This window comes from Candoia aspera, chromosome 4 (genome assembly GCF_035149785.1).
Source record: "Candoia aspera isolate rCanAsp1 chromosome 4, rCanAsp1.hap2, whole genome shotgun sequence".
Lineage (NCBI taxonomy): Eukaryota > Metazoa > Chordata > Lepidosauria > Squamata > Boidae > Candoia > Candoia aspera.
Genome location: NC_086156.1, coordinates 43,263,340 through 43,281,675, shown reverse-complemented (window position 1 = coordinate 43,281,675; position 18,336 = coordinate 43,263,340). Strand labels below are relative to the sequence as shown.

At 40.6% G+C, this 18,336-nt stretch overlaps 1 protein-coding gene across 2 annotated transcripts in view; it reads left to right on the top strand.

Moving 5' to 3' along the window:
- Positions 1 to 5,929: 5,929 nt before the first annotated feature.
- CMTM6 (CKLF like MARVEL transmembrane domain containing 6) overlaps positions 5,930 to 18,336 on the top strand; it is a 28,680-nt gene continuing 16,273 nt past the window's right edge. For both annotated transcript variants that reach the window (XR_010067971.1, XM_063303937.1), the window contains exons 1-3: positions 5,930 to 6,065; positions 15,053 to 15,229; positions 15,754 to 15,852. Coding sequence is in view for 1 of the 2 variants with exons in the window: in XM_063303937.1 (XP_063160007.1) it covers positions 5,937 to 6,065; positions 15,053 to 15,229; positions 15,754 to 15,852 (405 nt within the window). In the remaining variant the exon portion in view is untranslated. The remainder of the gene's footprint in view (positions 6,066 to 15,052; positions 15,230 to 15,753; positions 15,853 to 18,336) is intronic.

The following is an 18,336-nucleotide window of genomic DNA, read 5'->3' as shown; positions in this document are numbered from 1 at the left end:
TTCTTTAAAATCAGGTAAACCAAAATTTAATTGATTAATGTGCTCATGAAGTAGTTTTGTTGTTTATTCGTTCAGTCGCTTCCAACTCTTCGTGACTTCATGGACCAGCCCACGCCAGAGCTTCCTGTTGGTCGTCAACACCCCCAGCTCCCCCAGGGACGAGTCCGTCACCTCTAGAATATCATCCATCCACCTTGCCCTTGGTCAGCCCCTCTTCCTTTTGCCTTCCACTCTCCCTAGCATCAGCATCTTCTCCAGGGAGTCCTGTCTTCTCATTATGTGGCCAAAGTATTTCAGTTTGGCCTTTAATATCATTCCCTCAAGTGAGCAGTCTGGCTTTATTTCCTGGAGGATGGACTGGTTTGATCTTCTTGCAGTCCAAGGCACTCTCAGAATTTTCCTCCAACACCACAGTTCAAAAGCATCTATCTTCCTTCTCTCAGCCTTCCTTATGGTCCAGCTCTCGCAGCCATGTGTAACTACTGGGAACACCATTGCTTTAACTATGCGGACTTTTGTTGTCAGTGTGATGTCTCTGCTCTTAACTATTTTATCGAGATTTGTCATTGCTCTTCTCCCAAGGATTAAGCGTCTTCTGATTTCCTGACTGCAGTCAGCATCTGCAGTAATCTTTGCACCTAGAAATACAAAGTCTTTCACTGCTTCTACATTTTCTCCCTCTATTTGCCAGTTATCAATCAAGCTGGTTGCCATAATCTTGGTTTTTTTGAGGTTTAGCTGCAAGCCAGCATTTGCACGTTCTTCTTTCATCATCTTCATAAGGCTCCTCAGTTCCTCTTTGCTTTCAGCCATCAAAGTGGTATCATCTGCATATCTGAGATTGTTAATGTTTCCTCCAGCGATTTCAACTCCAGCCTTGGATTCAAGCCCAGCATGTCACGTGATGTGTTCTGCATACAAGTTGAATAGGTAGGGTGAGAGTATACAGCCCTGCCGTACTCCTTTCCCAATCTTAAACCAGTCCGTTGTTCCCTGGTCTGTTCTTACTGTTGCTACTTGGTCATTATACAGATTCTTCAGGAGGCAGACAAGATGACTTGGTATCCCCATACCACTAAGAACTTGCCACAATTTGTTGTGGTCCACACAGTCAAAGGCTTTAGAATAGTCAATAAAACAAATATATGTTTTTCTGAAACTCCCTGGCTTTTTCCATTATCCAGCGGATATTGGCAATTTGGTCCCTAGTTCCTCTGCCTTTTCTAAAGCCAGCTTGTACATCTGGCAATTCTCGCTCCATGAATTGCTGAAGTCTACCTTGCAGGATCTTGAGCATTACCTTACTGGCATGTGAAATGAGTGCCACTGTTCGATAGTTTGAACATTCTTTAGTGTTCCCCTTTTTTGGTATGGGGATATAAGTTGATTTTTTCCAATCTGATGGCCATTCTTGTGTTTTCCAAATTTGCTGGCATATAGCATGCATTACCTTGACAGCATCATCTTGCAAGATCTTGAACAGTTCAGCTGGGATGCTGTCGTCTCCTGCTGCCTTGTTATTAGCAATGCTTCTTAAGGCCCATTCAACCTCACTCTTCAGGATGTCTGGCTCTAGCTCACTGACCACACCGTCAAAGCTATCCCTGATATTGTTATCCTTCCTATACAGGTCTTCTGTATATTCTTCCCACCTTTTCTTGATCTCTTCTTCTGTTAGGTCCTTGCCATCTTTGTTTTTGATCATGCCCATTTTTGCCTGGAATTTACCTCCAATGTTTCTAATTTTCTGGAAGAGGTCTCTTGTCCTTCCTATTCTATTGTCTTCTTCCACTTCCGCGCATTGCTTGTTTAAAAATAATTCCTTATCTCTTCTGGCTAACCTCTGGAATTTTGCATTTAATTGGGCATATCTCCCCCTATCACTGTTGCCTTTTGCTTTCCTTCTTTCTTGGGCTACTTCTAGTGTCTCAGCAGACAGCCACTTTGCCTTCTTGGTTTTCTCTTTCTTCGGGATGTATTTTGTTGCTGGCTCCTGAACAATGTTGCGAACTTCTGTCCATAGTTCTTCCGGGACCCTATCTACTAAGTCCAGTCCCTTAAATCTATTCTTCACCTTCACTGCATATTCCTTAGGAATATTAGTGAGCTCATATCTAGCTGATCTGTGGGTCTTCCCTAATCTCTTTAGTCTGATCCTAAATTGTGCAAGAAGAAGTTTGTGATCTGAACTACAGTCAGCTCCAGGTCTTGTTTTTACCGACTGTATAGATGTCTGCCACCTTTGGCTGCAAAGGATGTAGTCAATCTGATTTCGGTGTTGTCCTTCTGGTGAAGTCCATGTATAAAGCCGTCTCTTAGGTTGTTGGAAGAGAGTGTTTGTTATGCAGAGTGAGTTGTCTTGGCAAAATTCTATCAGCCTATGTCCTGCTTCATTTTGTTCTCCCAGGCCATGCTTACCTGTAATTCCAGGTGTCATTTGACTGCCCACCTTAGCATTCCAGTCTCCCGTGATGAAAATAACATTTCTTTTAGGCGTGTTGTCCAGTAGGTGCTGCAGGTCCTCATAGAACTGCTCTACTTCAGCTTCTTCAGCATCTGGTTGTGCCCTGAATTCGAATTGAGATCATTCTATCGTTTTTTGGATTGTATCCAAGCAGTGCTTTAGCCACTTGACTATTAATTATGAAGGCTACTCCATTTCTTCTGTGGTCCTCTTGTCCACAGTAGAAGATCTGGTGGTCATTTGATGTGAAGTGGCCCATTCCAGTCCATTTCAGTTCACTGATGCCCAAAATGTCTATCTTTAATCTTGACATCTCACCAATAACCACATCCAATTTGCCCTGGCTCATAGATCTTACATTCCAGGTTCCAATGTTGTGTTGATCCTTAGAACATCAGATTCGCCATTCACCAGCACCGTCGGCCGCTAGCCGTCCTTTCGGCTTTGAGCTAGCTGCGTCATCACGTCTGGGGTTAGTTGAACTCATCCTCTGTTCCTCCCCAGTAGCATTTTGACCATCTTCCAACCTGGGGGTCTCATCTTCCGATGGTATACCAACATATCTCTGGTTGTACTGATCCATTTAGTTTTCACGGCAAGAATACTGGGGTGGGTTGCCATTACCTTCCCCAGGGGTCGCATTTAGTCTGACCTCTCTGTCATGACCTTCCCGTCTTGGGTGGCCCTTCATGGTTTAGCTCATGGCATCATTGAGGTGCTCAAGCTCCAGCACCACGACAAGGTAACAATCCTTTGCTCAAGCATGAAGTAGTTATTGATGTTAAATCTATTCCTGAGTCAGAAGTATTAAGTGCTAGGAAAAGACTGAAATCTTTCAAAGTAATTTAGGTTCTCTGGCACAGATTAGGGTTTAATACCTTATCTTCACACAACTCCTTGCATAGCATATCAAGGAAAAAGAGCTCATTCTTTTTTCTCACTTTGCTTTATAGAAGAATTTCCCATCTAGCAAAAGTCTGGATGTAGTCTGTATAAATTCCTCTCAGACATGGTAAACAACCGAACCGTTCTTTTCCACATGTTTTCAACATTTTATTTCCTAAATATCCTATGTTACTTGCACATTGCTTTTTGGACTGAGCCCAATTTGCAACTGTGACTACCAGAAAACTCTTACCCTTTTTTCTTTCTCATACAATTATATCCCATACTTCATATTATAGCCAAGTATAACTCAGCTTGCCTTCTGACATATACTGAAGCATAGAGCAAAACCATACTGATTGTTCAGATTCACACATTATACAAAGTGGTTTATTTTTGGCTTAGTGCAATGTGTGAACAGAGCCACTGTAACCTAACAATGTGTGAACTGAAATATTACAGCTAATTCAATAAATCATGATTTAAAAATCCCAATGTGTATTCAGACAATGTTTAAAGTGTTAGGAAGGTTTCCACACCGGTTTTAGGGCATGGTTATGGAGTATAAATGATAAAGCCTCTACATAGCATACCTTTCTTTAGCTTCAGATATGCAGACATGAAATAATCCTGTCGTCTGGATAAATTAGACAGACAGATAGATTTGCCTGACCATGAGTCATACTGCAGTTCAATGGAGTTTGCTTTGAATAAAACCACGGAGGATGCGCCACTGGAGTACTTCCTGAAAGGCCAACCAATAAAACTGCTCAACACGTTCCTGGTACTGTAAGGAATTCATTCATGGAAAGTACCATTTTAAATATTAATATGACAAATTTATCATAAATTAAAGCTGTAATTGATCAAAGTGATTATAGATACTTGTTTGCCAGATGCTAATGTGTGTGCAAGAGATGTTTGCCATCTGTATAGTTTTGGTAATTAGGAAATTTTTGCTACACTTCTACTGCTTTTAAGAAAAGTAAAGCAGCAGGGATGTGATATAATTACACAGATTAGAAAAGATAGTTTAGAAATTGAACTAAAATGGAAATATGAAGTGCCATATTTTAAATAAAGTGCAATGGAACTATAATGCATGAATAATACAAATACATTCTTGATAGCAAAAGTTCTGCATCAGTTAATTGTATCTGTTACCCAGTTTTCTCCAGTGTTAAGTAACCACTACAGATTGCTGTTTAAGCAAATGTACCTTGATAATATATTCTTATATATAATACATACTAAAGATCCGATATTTTGATCACATCACTAACGAGGTGCTCCAAAGGAGTAGCTCGTGTAAACTTCATAACATCACACGTAGAAGACTTCAACTGACTGGTTGCATCTTCTGCATGGAGAACAACCGGATCCCTAAAGTGGCAATGAGTTGGACTCCTTTTGACGCTAAACGACAATGAGGACGCCCTCAAATAACATGGTGAAGAACACTGAAACAAGACCTGAAGGCATTGCATATCACATGGAAGGACGCTGAAACACTTGCCCAAGACCGAAAGAGCTGGAGAACCCTTACTGTCCAGTATGCCACCTAGCATGGACCAGGGAGATAGATGGATAGATAGATATAAAATATGTAATATATAATATATAATCTTAGTCATATTCATAGTGAATATTAGACACTTGTCTACTTTGTACTTCCAAGTGAACTGCCACTTAAAAGATTGTTTAGAACAAAGAGGTTTTGATAGCTTTTAATTCAACTCAACCTGTCAGTCACATATGGATATGCAGATGCTTAAAAGGGGATGGAAAATGGAAAACCATTTTAAGGTGCAATGTTGTATGAGCACAATAAAGAATTACTGCTTTTGTTGGCCTTTTAAAATTCTTGTGGGTTGGTTCTGCTAGTGCAGTGTTTCTCAACCCTGGCAACTTTAAGATGTGTGGACTTCAACTCCCAGAATTCCCCAGCCAGCATGGGGAATTGAAGTCCACACCTTAAAGTTGCCAAGGTTGAGAAACACTGACCTAGAAGTTAATTTCTAAAATGAGAGTGTTCACGCCCCTTTACTCCTGCACAAAGCATGCTCTGCGCTGGTGAAACCCTTCTTAACAGTTGTGAGCCTTCAGTTTCAAGGGCTATTCAAGAGGGAAGGTAACTAAAAATCCAGAAAATTGCAAAATAGGAGCAGGGAGCGGGAGGATGAATAAGGCCAGGGTGGACTGCTGGAATCCACATCGGCAGCCAGTTCCTCCTCTGGGCATAACAGCCTTCCCAAACTGGTGCTTCAGCGCCGTGAGCTTTGTGGGAAGCGTTAACCGCGAGCCGAACTGGCTGGGGCGGTCCTGCTGCTTTCATTGGAGGGAAGTTTTCATCGGCGCTCTCTCATGAGCCATTTTCACCCCCGGGGAGGTTCAGGGCGATTCGCTCCGTTCGGGCACAGAGGTGCGCTGCGGGACTGCGCTATCCGACGACCCTCCCCGCCGCCGCCGCCTTCCTCCTCCTCCAGGACCGGCGCGGCGCCGCCAGGGGGCAGTTGGGCTTCGCTGGACTGAGACGGCGCCTCCTTTTCCTTTCGCTTTCTCGCATAATTTGCTTTCGTCCGCGGCCATGGAGAACACAGGGCAGGTCTACGAAGATACCACCGTCCCCACCGAACAGAGCAAGGGGCCCTGCTGGGGTCACCTCACCACCAGCCACTTGGGCAGGTGGCGACTATGCCTCAAGATTTCGCAACTGGTGAGTTGGGTTTTGCGAGCGGGCAAGAGAAGAAGGAAACGAACGAGCAGGTGGCGCCGCCGGGCCCTCCTTTGGTGCCGCCTTCCATTCTTCGTGTTTATTTGTTCTTCGCTCTCTGCAGCTCGCGGACGAGGAAGGCTTCGGTAGAGAGTGAGGGATGTTGTGCCTTTTATGCTCCACTAATTCTGGACTCACTCGCTCACTACCGGTGTGTACACGGAGGACCCGGGAGGGAAGGGGCGTACTACCTGTTGGCATCTCAACGAGTATCTAAAATGTGGACGGTGAACCCGTAAAGTTGCAAACTCTTGTCCGCCCGCTTCCGGGTAGCTTTCTTCCGAGGAAGAGCCTTGCATTCTGGGCTGGTTTTGCTGTCGCTGCCCTTGCATGTCTGAAGCCGCCCTTTGTGTGGCTTATTTGGGGCTGTTTTCGCATCATTCTGGAAAGCTGCGCTAGACTGTTGATTCATCCGAAACGGTATCCGTTGTACGAGCGGTCGCAGCTCGCTAGCAGTCTTTCTCAACCTTGGCAACTTTAAGATGTGTGGACTTCAACTCCCAGAATTCCTCAGCCAGCATGGGTTGTTGAAGTCCACACATCTTTAAGTTGCCAAGTCTGAGAAACACTGCGTTAAGAGTTTTAGAGAGGATTGCTTCTTGGCTCGGGGTTTTTGCAGGAAAGCCGGAGTGCAACTACTGGGATGCAGCCTTTCCCCTGGAGGTCAGAAGAGCTTGTGATCTTCTCGCTGGAGCAGTGATGAAGTTGGGGGTGATGGGTATTGTGATCCAATATGTCTCAGGCCTTTCAGTTGGTATTAAATATTAGGCTTGAAGGTCTGGTGTGTGTGAGTTTACAAGAAACCCCAAATCCACCACAGCGAAGTACAAAAGGGTGTATACACTAAAGATTGAAGAATGTTGATCCCAGAATTTATTTTGAATAACAGATGAACAGAGGTTCCAGATCTAGCACATACCGTCTGATTCCTGATTACATCCCCCATGTATTATACATTTCAACAACATAAATGAGGTGCAGGAAGAATCATTTTGTTACAGCTTTCCTTGATCAATTGGATATTAAAAATCCCTGCAAATCACTCATAGTTTACTAGTAGATCCAGCTTTATTCTCTGCTCCTTCCTGCTCTACTGCTTGGCTATGCCCTTTGCAACAAGATGTGCCCTCAATAATGTTGCTAGGAAGGTGTTTTCTTCATAATCCCCAAAGGCCTTCATTGTTTTGTCACATGTTGGTTATATCTGTGTATTTCTTTTGATGTATTCAGTTTAAAGGAGATAGGTTTGCACCTATTTCTTAAATTAAAAAAAAGCAAATTACCAAGCACACTAAAGTTAGGAACACTGAAAGGCAAGTCAGACGCCCTGCCCCCATTCCATAACGTTACTTAAATGTTGGAGTCCATGAGGGCAAAGAGTAATAGTGTTTTATCGGGCTTGGACAAGTTGTAATGGGATGCTGGATGCAGCTTAGCACAGTTCAGATGTAGTCAATATGTGTAATGGTTGCCTAATCCCAAATACTCAGTCTCACAAGCCCGGGCTTAAAGATAACTGATTTATTAAAGGAATAGTATGCAAATACAGAGAAAGCTGAGAATGAGCAAAAGCGCGCCAAATACAAACTTAATAGCCTTGCCTCCACCCCAGTCCCGCCCCGAGCGCTCGTTAGCAACCACCCCCTCCCAGGTGCTAGCAACCGTTACATCTGCCTGGGAAAGCAACCTTGAACAGAGTTGCAAACCCAAACATACATTCCAAAGGAGCAAAATAAGGAGTACAGGAATAATGGAAAATACCAGCAAACGGTCAAGCATGTAAGACACGGAAGAACGGTTTGACATATGAAACGTTACGATGTTAACAACACATTGAAACGGTGAACATGACAATATGATACAGATGATCTCTTGGTTAATTCAGTCCACTGTCACATGGATAGAACAATGTGAGCAGACCTTTTATGTTTGAATTTGTTTTCATTATCAAGGCTTTTTTAAGTAACTAGCAATTGCTATTAATGTGCAGTAGTACCTTCAGATATTTTTTAGGGCTCAAATGTACTGTAGTGGCACTATAAGTCCAAATAGTTGTTTCATAAAAGTAAGTGTCCTTCACGTTGAGTTCAGCTCCTGGTAACATCACGGGTACAGATGTGTAGTGTTCTTGGCAACCATATGGAAGTTTGTGCCATTGCCCTTTCCCGGGATTTTGTGTGTTTTACTTTTTATACCAATTGATTAATACATTAAAGTTAAATAAACCAGCATAGTATTATGCAATATAACTTGAGGAAGTAGGAGGATAGGTATAAATCTCTGAAGTGTTTTAACATACAACAGTTGAAAGCAGCTGGTCATAGAGTAGTGGTTATATGAACGCCTCAAGTTTTCCAGCCGGGAAATTGATTATGGCAATAATAACCAGGTCCTCGTTGGGAAGGAAGTGAAACTGTAATAGGAAAATAATGAAGCAGGGAGATCTGCATTCAAGTTCCCACTTGATTCCATAGCTCTCTGGTGGACTTTGGACCAATAAATTTATTGGCTGTAGGGATAACCTGAGTGGAGAGGCTGCCGTGTGTGCTGCCTTGAACTTTCAGAAGAAAAGGCATGATAATACTGCGCTAATAAATTGTTGAAAGGAAAGTAATATATTAGATTTCAGATTTATCCAGGTGGATATTCTTAGCACAAGAAGGCAAGCCCTAGCAATTTAATCATACATGCAACATATGTATCTTTGAACACAAAATGTAAGGATAAGTGTCCTTTGTTTCTTTCTCATTATATAAATGTATCAAGTAACATGGCCATAGTTTATGTATATTATCTAACACATTCTTCCTCTATTTGCTTTTTGTAGTTCATGGCTCCATAATTAATTCTTTAACTTTGATATAAGGTCCTTCAAAGTCTGGTGGGAAGGTCATTTGTTAAAAAGCATTTCAGTATCAAAACAGTGCTAGCAAATGAACAAGCATCTTGGCAGGATGTCACTTGAATGCCTCAAGTTTTCCAGCCGGGAAATTGATTATGGCAATAATAACCAGGTCCTCGTTGGGAAGGAAGTGAAACCGTAATAGGAAAATAATTGAAGCCTGACTTGCAGATTTCTGATTAAACACATATAGGAAACTAAACCTAAACAAGTCATGTTTTGACATAATACATCTGGCTCAACACATTGCATGAATTTTATCTGACGGGATTAACATCTAATATTTGTTTAGATGACAAATGCAAGAGAGGAGCAATATTGTTTTGACCTTAAACTAGACATGCCATTGTGTGTCTCCCAGCTAGTACAGAATTCCCCTGTAATGCTAGCTTGTGATGCAAAGACAGGAGTGCAGTTCTGGTTATTATATACAGTGGCTCCTGTGTAGAAAGGGGAATAACAAGACTGCTTTGTGTTTATGTATCATACTGACCTACAAACAGACAAAAACTATATGCCTTAATATGGCCTCTGAAATTGGTAAATGTCAATTCGTAGTTTGATGTAAGGTTGCAGTGCAGATTTTTTGTACACAATAATAGCTGGCATAATTGGCTGGCAACTCTCTACTTCTCTGCAGTTTGAGATTGTTCCCAGCTTGCCTCTCTAGGTGCAGCAGAAATAAATGTGTAGCAGCTTCCCGGTAAGGTAACAGATATGTATTTCAGTCTATTTTTAACTAAGCAGTCTTTATTTAAAACTCATAACCTCAAAATGTACATCTTATCTGCTTCGCCGCTGAAGTTTCATAGGGAAAATAACATGTACAATGAAGTAACCAAGAGTGAGTAGTAAACAGCAAGTCCAATAAAATGTATCTTGAATAAGAACATTAAATGAAGCCTGAATTCAAGTATGGGAAAAAAAATTCTTTCTGAATGTTAGAGCCAAGAAATAGTTGCCAAACGTTTTTGAAACAATCAAAACTTTGGTATCTCAATTGTGTTACTTGAGATGTGTCAGTATACTCCCACAATTTCAGCTGTCAGTCTTCTGTGGAAGATATTGTTGGAAGTTTCCAAACATTTGACATAGTCTATCCTTGCCACAGAAATTGTATATAATGTTAATTCAGTAAATTTTACTGGGATAAGCTTTTGTGATATTTAACACGAAAATAATTGGTAAGGAAAATGCAAGACTAAAATTCATTGTAACTTTAGATATATAACTTTCGAAAAGTTTTTAGAGCTTTTTCACATTGACACCAGAAATTATAATCAGGGTAATTTAACAGAAAACATTTTGTATCAGTGCTCTGTAAACTTGCATTTTCAGTAAACTTGATACTGGTGTTCCACTGAAATTCCCATTGCAGCATTTCAGTAATTAACTCCATATTATGCAACTTTTTAACGTGTTCAGTTTCAGATTATAATTTTATCAATAGTTCATAGAGAAGTCCTAATGAATGTCTAGACTACTGCATCATAACATTTTTTAATTCTGTTAAAGCTTTCATATACTGTACTCCATGTTTCTGTATATCTTTAGTACTTTATAGTTGTTGTTTATTCGTTTAGTCATTTCCGACTCTTCGTGACTTCATGGACCAGCCCACGCCAGAGCTTCCTGTCGGTCGTCAACACCCCCAGCTCCCCCAGGGACGAGTCCGTCACCTCTAGAATATCATCCATCCATCTTGCCCTTGGTCGGCCCCTCTTCCTTTTGCCTTCCACTCTCCCTAGCATCAGCATCTTCTCCAGGGTGTCCTGTCTTCTCATTATGTGGCCAAAGTATTTCAGTTTGGCCTTTAATATTCCCTCAAGTGAGCAGTCTGGCTTGATTTCCTGGAGGATGGACTGGTTTGATCTTCTTGCAGTCCAAGGCACTCTCAGAATTTTCCTCCAACACCACAGTTCAAAAGCATCGATCTTCCTTCGCTCAGCCTTCCTTATGGTCCAGCTCTCGCAGCCATATGTTACTACAGGGAACACCATTGCTTTAACTATGCGGGCCTTTGTTGTCAGTGTGATATCTCTGCTCTTAACTATTTTATCGAGATTTGTCATTGCTCTTCTCCCAAGGATTAAGCGTCTTCTGATTTCCTGACTGCAGTCAGCATCTGCAGTAATCTTTGCACCTAGAAATACAAAGTCTTTCACTGCTTCTACATTTTCTCCCTCTATTTGCCAGTTATCAATCAAGCTGGTTGCCATAATCTTGGTTTTTTTGAGGTTTAGCTGCAAGCCAGCTTTTGCACTTTCTTCTTTCACCTTCATCATAAGGCTCCTCAGTTCCTGTTCGCTTTCAGCCATCAAAGTGGTATCATCTGCATATCTGAGATTGTTAATGTTTCTTCCAGAGATTTTAACTCCAGCCTTGGATTCAAGCCCAGCATGTCACGTGATGTGTTCTGCATACAAGTTGAATAGTTAGGGTGAGAGTATACAGCCCTGCCGTACTCCTTTCCCAATCTTAAACCAGTCCGTTGTTCCGTGGTCTGTTCTTACTGTTGCTACTTGGTCGTTATACAGATTCTTCAGGAGGCATACAAGATGACTTGATATCCCCATACCGCTAAGAACTTGCCACAATTTGTTATGGTCCACCCAGTCAAAGGCTTTAGAATAGTCAATAAAACAGAAATAGATGTTTTTCTGAAACTCCCTGGCTTTTTCCATTATCCAGCGGATATTGGCAATTTGGTCTCTAGTTCCTCTGCCTTTTCTAAACCCAGCTTGTACGTCTGGCAATTCTCGCTCCATGAACTGCTGAAGTCTACCTTGCAGGATCTTGAGCATTACCTTGCTGGCATGTGAGATGAGTGCCACTGTTCGATAGTTTGAACATTCTTTAGTGTTCCCCTTTTTTGGTATGGGGATATAAGTTGATTTTTTCCAATCTGATGGCCATTCTTGTGTTTTCCAAATTTGCTGGCATATAGCATGCATTACCTTGACAGCATCATCTTGCAAGATTTTGAACAGTTCAGCTGGGATGCCGTTGTCTCCTGCTGCCTTGTTATTAGCAATGCTTCTTAAGGCCCACTCAACCTCACTGTTCAGGATGTCTGGCTCTAGCTCACTGACCACACCGTCAAAGCTATCCCCGATATTGTTATCCTTCCTATACAGGTCTTCTGTATATTCTTGCCACCTTTTCTTGATCTCTTCTTCTTCTGTTAGGTCCTTGCCATCTTTGTTTTTGATCATACCCATTTTTGCCTGTAATTTACCTCCGATGGTTCTAATTTTCTGGAAGAGGTCTCTTGTCCTTCCTATTCTATTGTCTTCTTCCACTTCCGCGCATTGCTTGTTTAAAAATAATTCCTTATCTCTTCTGGCTAACCTCTGGAATTTTGCATTTAATTGGGCATATCTCCCCCCATCACTGTTGCCTTTTGTTTTCCTTCTTTCTTGGGCTACTTCTAGTGTCTCAGCAGACAGCCATTTTGCCTTCTTGGTTTTCCCTTTCTTTGGGATGTATTTTGTTGCCGCCTCCTGAACAATGCTGCCAACTTCTGTCCAGAGTTCTTCCGAGACCCTATCTACTAAGTCCAGTCCCTTAAATCTATTCTTCACCTTCACTGCATATTCCTTAGGAATATTAGTGAGCTCATATCTAGCTGAACTGTGGGTCTTCCCTAATCTCTTTAGTCTGATCCTAAATTGTGCAAGAAGAAGTTCGTGATCTGAACTACAGTCAGCTCCAGGCCTTGTTTTTACCGACTGTACAGATGTCCGCCACCTTTGGCTGCAAAGGATGTAATCAATCTGATTTCGGTGTTGTCCATCTGGTGAAGTCCATGTATAAAGCCGTCTCTTAGGTTGTTGGAAGAGAGTGTTTGTTATGCAGAGTGAGTTGTCTTGGCAAAATTCTATCAGCCTATGTCCTGCTTCGTTTTGTTCTCCCAGGCCATGCTTACCTGTAATTCCAGGTGTCATTTGACTGCCCACCTTAGCATTCCAGTCTCCTGTGATGAAAATAACATCTCTTTTAGGCGTGTTGTCCAGTAGGTGCTGCAGGTCCTCATAGAACTGCTCTACTTCAGCTTCTTCAGCATTTGTGGTTGGGGCGTATATTTGGATCACTGTGATGTTAGATGGCTTGCCCTGAATTCGAATTGAGATCATTCTGTCATTTTTTGGGTTGTATCCAAACACTGCTTTAGCCACTTTACTATTAATTATGAAAGCTACTCCATTTCTTCTGTGGTCCTCTTGTCCACAGTAGTAGATCTGGTGGTCATTTGATGTGAAGTGGCCCATTCCAGTCCATTTCAGTTCACTGACGCCCAGAATGTCTATCTTTAATCTTGACATCTCACCAATAACCACATCCAATTTGCCCTGGCTCATAGATCTTACATTCCAGGTTCCAATGGCGTGTTGATCCTTAGAACGTCGGATTCGCCGTTCACCACCAGCACCGTCGGCCGCTAGCCGTCCTTTCGGCTTTGAGCTAGCTGCGTCATCACGTCTGGGGCTAGTTGAGCTCATCCTCTGTTCCTCCCCAGTAGCATTTTGACCATCTTCCAACCTGGGGGTCTCATCTTCCGATGGTATACCAACATATCTCTGGTTGTACTGATCCATTTAGTACTTTATAGTACTAAACTATAAATATTGAGACCAGTGCAGAGCTTTAGTCCATTCTTGAGTGATCCTTTCATAACACTTTATATTGGTTTTATTTACCACCAGATTTTAAAATCTGTAAGAGTTACCAAAGTTCCACTGATCAAACATTATTCCATGATCATCTTCAAAGAAGTGAATGCTTGATATTGCAGCCAGTGACTGTCCAGAACTAAATCTCCTCTTGAACTTTTCCCATATTTTTATTAAACCCTTTATAATTGTTTATTCTATTATTTTGTCCCTTCTTTGCTTCAATCCATAATAATTTATGTAGTCCAACTAGTAAGTCTTCTCCGTCCATAGATGCTATTCAGCCATAAGGAACCGTATCTGAATCCATTCAGACATGTATGGTTTGAGTCCGTACAAGAAGTTTCATAGCTGTTTCAAAGTTCCCATAGGAGAATGCTACAACGTTACATAATATTTAAAGATTTCAGCCATTTTAATTTGTTTTTAATTTAAATTTGGGGATCTGTAAATGATGTCTAGGGAAGTAAAAGATGCCTTGACATCTGTATTGTCCATTCTATTATAAACAATAGAGCTCTGCAGCACTTAGTAAATCAGGAAAAGCGTTTCAGAGTGAACATAGCACCTGGCGGCTACTTCTTAAACCAGCCATGCAGTGTTTGCTAAGCACAGCTAAAGCACAGCTGCTATAAAAAGTAGTAGATAAGTACTACGTCCATGCTCATAAAAACTCCAAAGCACCATATCTGAAATTAATCTGAAACACTGCAGAATCCCGATAAGTGCTGCACTCTGTCATCCACTCACTCGGTGAATGTTAGATTGTATTGCTTGTCCTCTGATACAGAGTTGTATATTTCCAAGTATTGCTGTGGAAGTTTTTCTTCAGTTTTAATTGTTTATCACCCTGTATGCCACCTAGAGTTGCTTTAGTGATTGAGGTGGGTAATAAATTGATTAAATAAATAAATCTTTTGCTGCACTGACCTATTTTGCCAAACAGTGTTTATTCCCATATTGCTGATCACCTTCAAATATTAATTTGTGGGTGTGCATGAAAGAGATAAGCAAACACAGTTAGAAGTTTGCGTTTTCTCTTTGTCTTTGATTCAAATAATGCCTACTGAAAGGAGAAGGCAATGGCTGCGGTTTGATAGTAATGGAAGGAATACATGTAATTTAGTAGATATACAGTATTTCTAACTCAGTCATTCAAGCCCTGAGTTCAAATTTTGATATAGTCTTGAACGCTGAATAAATATGTGCAAATTCCTCTGTTGAAGCCCAAGATCTAAAACAAAGTACTTCTTTAAAAGAGTATGTCTTTTAAGATAAGAAAGATTTGTTATTTATAGAATTGAATCATCCAGTAAATGATCGAGTGGCTGATCATCTTTATTCTTTACCAACAGGTGTTATCCTTCATAGCCTTTGTCCTTGAAGAAATTGTGACGAACTGCAGCTCCTGTGCTGGACTTTACATCTTTGAGTTTGTCAGCTGCAGTGCCTTTCTTTTAAGCATATCAATCCTGGTTGTGTACTGTTCTTCTTTATATGAAAAGACTGGAAAAGAGAAAGTAGCATGTTTGGTAAAGAAAGGCATCTTTTCACTTTTGTAAAAAAACTGGAGACATGAAATTTAGTCAAGAGGGAAGAGTTTGGGTGACCCAGTTTTAAAGATTTTCCCCTGCCAAACAACCATCTTTCCTGCCATTCTTTTCATAACTTTATAGCATCAAAGCTACACTTACAGAATGATAGCATGCTCATTTCATTTTTTTATACAGTGCTTTGTTGCTTCGTCTCTGTGTTCAGATTATTTCACATGCCAATAAAAATAATACTCAGTGGAAAGTGGGTGAGAGGTAGGGAAGAGTAAGAAATTCTGGTCATTTAAATGAATGTTTTATTTTAAAAGCTACTATGAGAAAAGGCTTACAATAATGACTTTGAGCTGGGGCAAATAATTGCATCTTATTTTGACTTTCCTACCTGTAACATACAAATGTTGGTGATAAATTTAGATTATAAAATGTTATTTGAGTAATTAATGTAGTAGGAATGAAGGATAAAAAATGACATGTTTGATATTTTTATTTTTTCTTCATTATAGGATTTCATTGTTGTTTTATTAGTAGGATCAATCTTTCTACTAGCTTCAATTACATTTTCTGGAACCAGTGACAAGACACCAATTGAAAATGCTGCAATTGTGAGTACATGTCCATTTTCTGCTCTTTTTCTGCACTTTCTAACTTGTGTGTATATCTTTTAAGTAGAATCTTTATGGAGAGTTACTTTAAATTTTGAACCTTGATCACCTAGGTCTGTGAAAAGTTGTGGGAAAGTCTCAGTATTGCTACTGAAACCTTAAGATCCATTGAAAAATCTTGTGTGGCTTAATTAAGAACTCATTAAAGGCAGTTGTTTTCCTTTAATACAGCTTCCACCCAAGGATGCTTTGTAATATTGGCCCACTTTTTGTGACTTGTCCCTTTTTGCTGTCCTGATCTTATCTTCCTTTGATGGTCATTGTTCCTTGTTCTTGCTCTCTGCATCTTTTCTTTCTAATGACTTTCATAAAGAAAAATATTTATGGTTCAAAATATTTTTGTGCAAATTTATTTTTGGACTGGCTATTTTAAAGCTTGAACCCAAATTACTTTAAAAATCCTAAAGTCCATATTACAGAGCCAGTTTGGTGTAGTGGTTAAGGCACCAGGCTAGAAACTGGGAGACTGTGAGTTTTAGGGCCACCTTAGGCACAAGGCCAGCTGGATGACTTTGGGCCAGTCACTCTCTCTCAGCCCTAGGAAGCAGGCAGTGGCAAACCACTTCTGAAATCTTGCCATGAAAACTGCAGGGACTAGTCCAGGCAGTCGCCAAGAATCAAAAACTGATGTTAAGGCATCAAAAAAAAAATCCATATAGGAACTTTTTGACACCATGGTCATCTCACAAGCCATTTGCAATCTACACTGGCCCTTTGTATGGTCAACCGTGTGCAGCAAAACCACTGCATTTGTTCCATGTTGCAATAGTAGGAAAGATGATGAATGAGGTCAGTCATCTCAGCAAACCATCTTCCCAGCAAAATTGCAGATTTTTTACCTATCAACCAGCTTTTTGACAGATTGCCAGGATTGTAATTGTGACAGGGAAGAACAAGTGCTTCTGTGTGGAGCAATTATCTTTTATAATTCCATGTCTTTCCCTTGCTTCAGTTCATTGGTGTTGAGGTGGAAGGGCATAAAATAACTTCTGTGTGGTGAAGTAGAGATTGAGGAGAGTGGTGGTTGCATTTTTATGAGAGGAGGATATCTCTTCAGAACCTAATTCTTATCACAGCAGTCAGACTCGCCACCACTTGGTATATATTCACAATGTCTATGCTTAGTCCATCTGATTTTAGCACTTTAAATGCTGCCGGTTTGTTTACAATATGCACCAAACTAATGGAGGTCTATTTATTATTTGATCTGTTATCTATCTATCTATCTATCTATCTATCTATCTATCTATCTATCTATCTATCTATCTATCACTAGGAGTTGAAAATGACTTGATGGCACATAATCAGTCAATCAGTCAATCAATCAATGGAGGTGTTGGTATTAAAAACCCAAAGAACAGGCATTAAACTAGCCATGAAGTAACCTGCTTTTGGGAATTATGATTTGAGCTATGATTAAGCTACTCCTTTCCTTCTGATCATTTTTAAAAATCTGTACTAATATTTATATTTGTACTTTTCAATGTTTTCCTTTTTTTTCTTAGCACTATTGTACACACTGATAGAAAATACAGCATCTAAACTGGTGTGAACATACCTTAGTTTGTATAAAATTGGCACAGTTGAACCCCCCCCCACCTCATTTAAAACATAAACTTGTCCCCATATAATATAAACCAACTTAGTATGTAAGAAGGAGAGAAATTCACTGGCCCTGCAGCAAGCAAAACTCTTCATAGGCCCTTTGCAGTGAAAACCAGGAAAGAAGCGAAATGAAAGAACGAAGCATGTTGATGCATCACAAAATGCATGTAAGGAAATGAAAAATAACTAGAGATTTTTCAGGAAAAAGGCTTTCTGAGTAACTCAAGGTGTACAAGAATTGCCTTGCATCCAAAAGAGAAAAGTAACAAATGTGTGTCTCAATGAATGGCATGCATTTTTGTAAAGGTACAGTATTGTCACTGGTATGGAGAGGAGACTCATCTGTTCTCCAGAGCTCCTGCTGTAGCAGTTGGTGCTATGTATGGCCTTGTAGGCAAGCTACAGCTGGGGTTGACTTGGGAAATTCTGGCCATAAGTCTGGAATAAGAGGAATAAAGGAGGATGGTCACAGTACAACAATAAAACAAAACAAAGGGAACCACTGGATGAACAATACTGTAATTTGATAGAACTAATACATTAGTGTCATTCATATAGAATAGAGGTAGGCAGCTTCCCAGGACCAATGGCAGTGAAAAAAAAATCTGGAAAATCTTGGCCTTTTTTGACCCTCAGCACTGGATAAAATTTTTTGAAAAAGTCTGGACTTCAGCCAGGAAAATGTTGTTCACTCCCAACCTGGTGGTTTCCTCCCCTCTTGTTCCTGTAAGCTTCAATGAAGTTCTGATTTCTCTCTCTCTTTTTCTATTTCTTTAAGTTGCCTGTTATCCATAGTTCAAAATTACAGTATTTTATTAG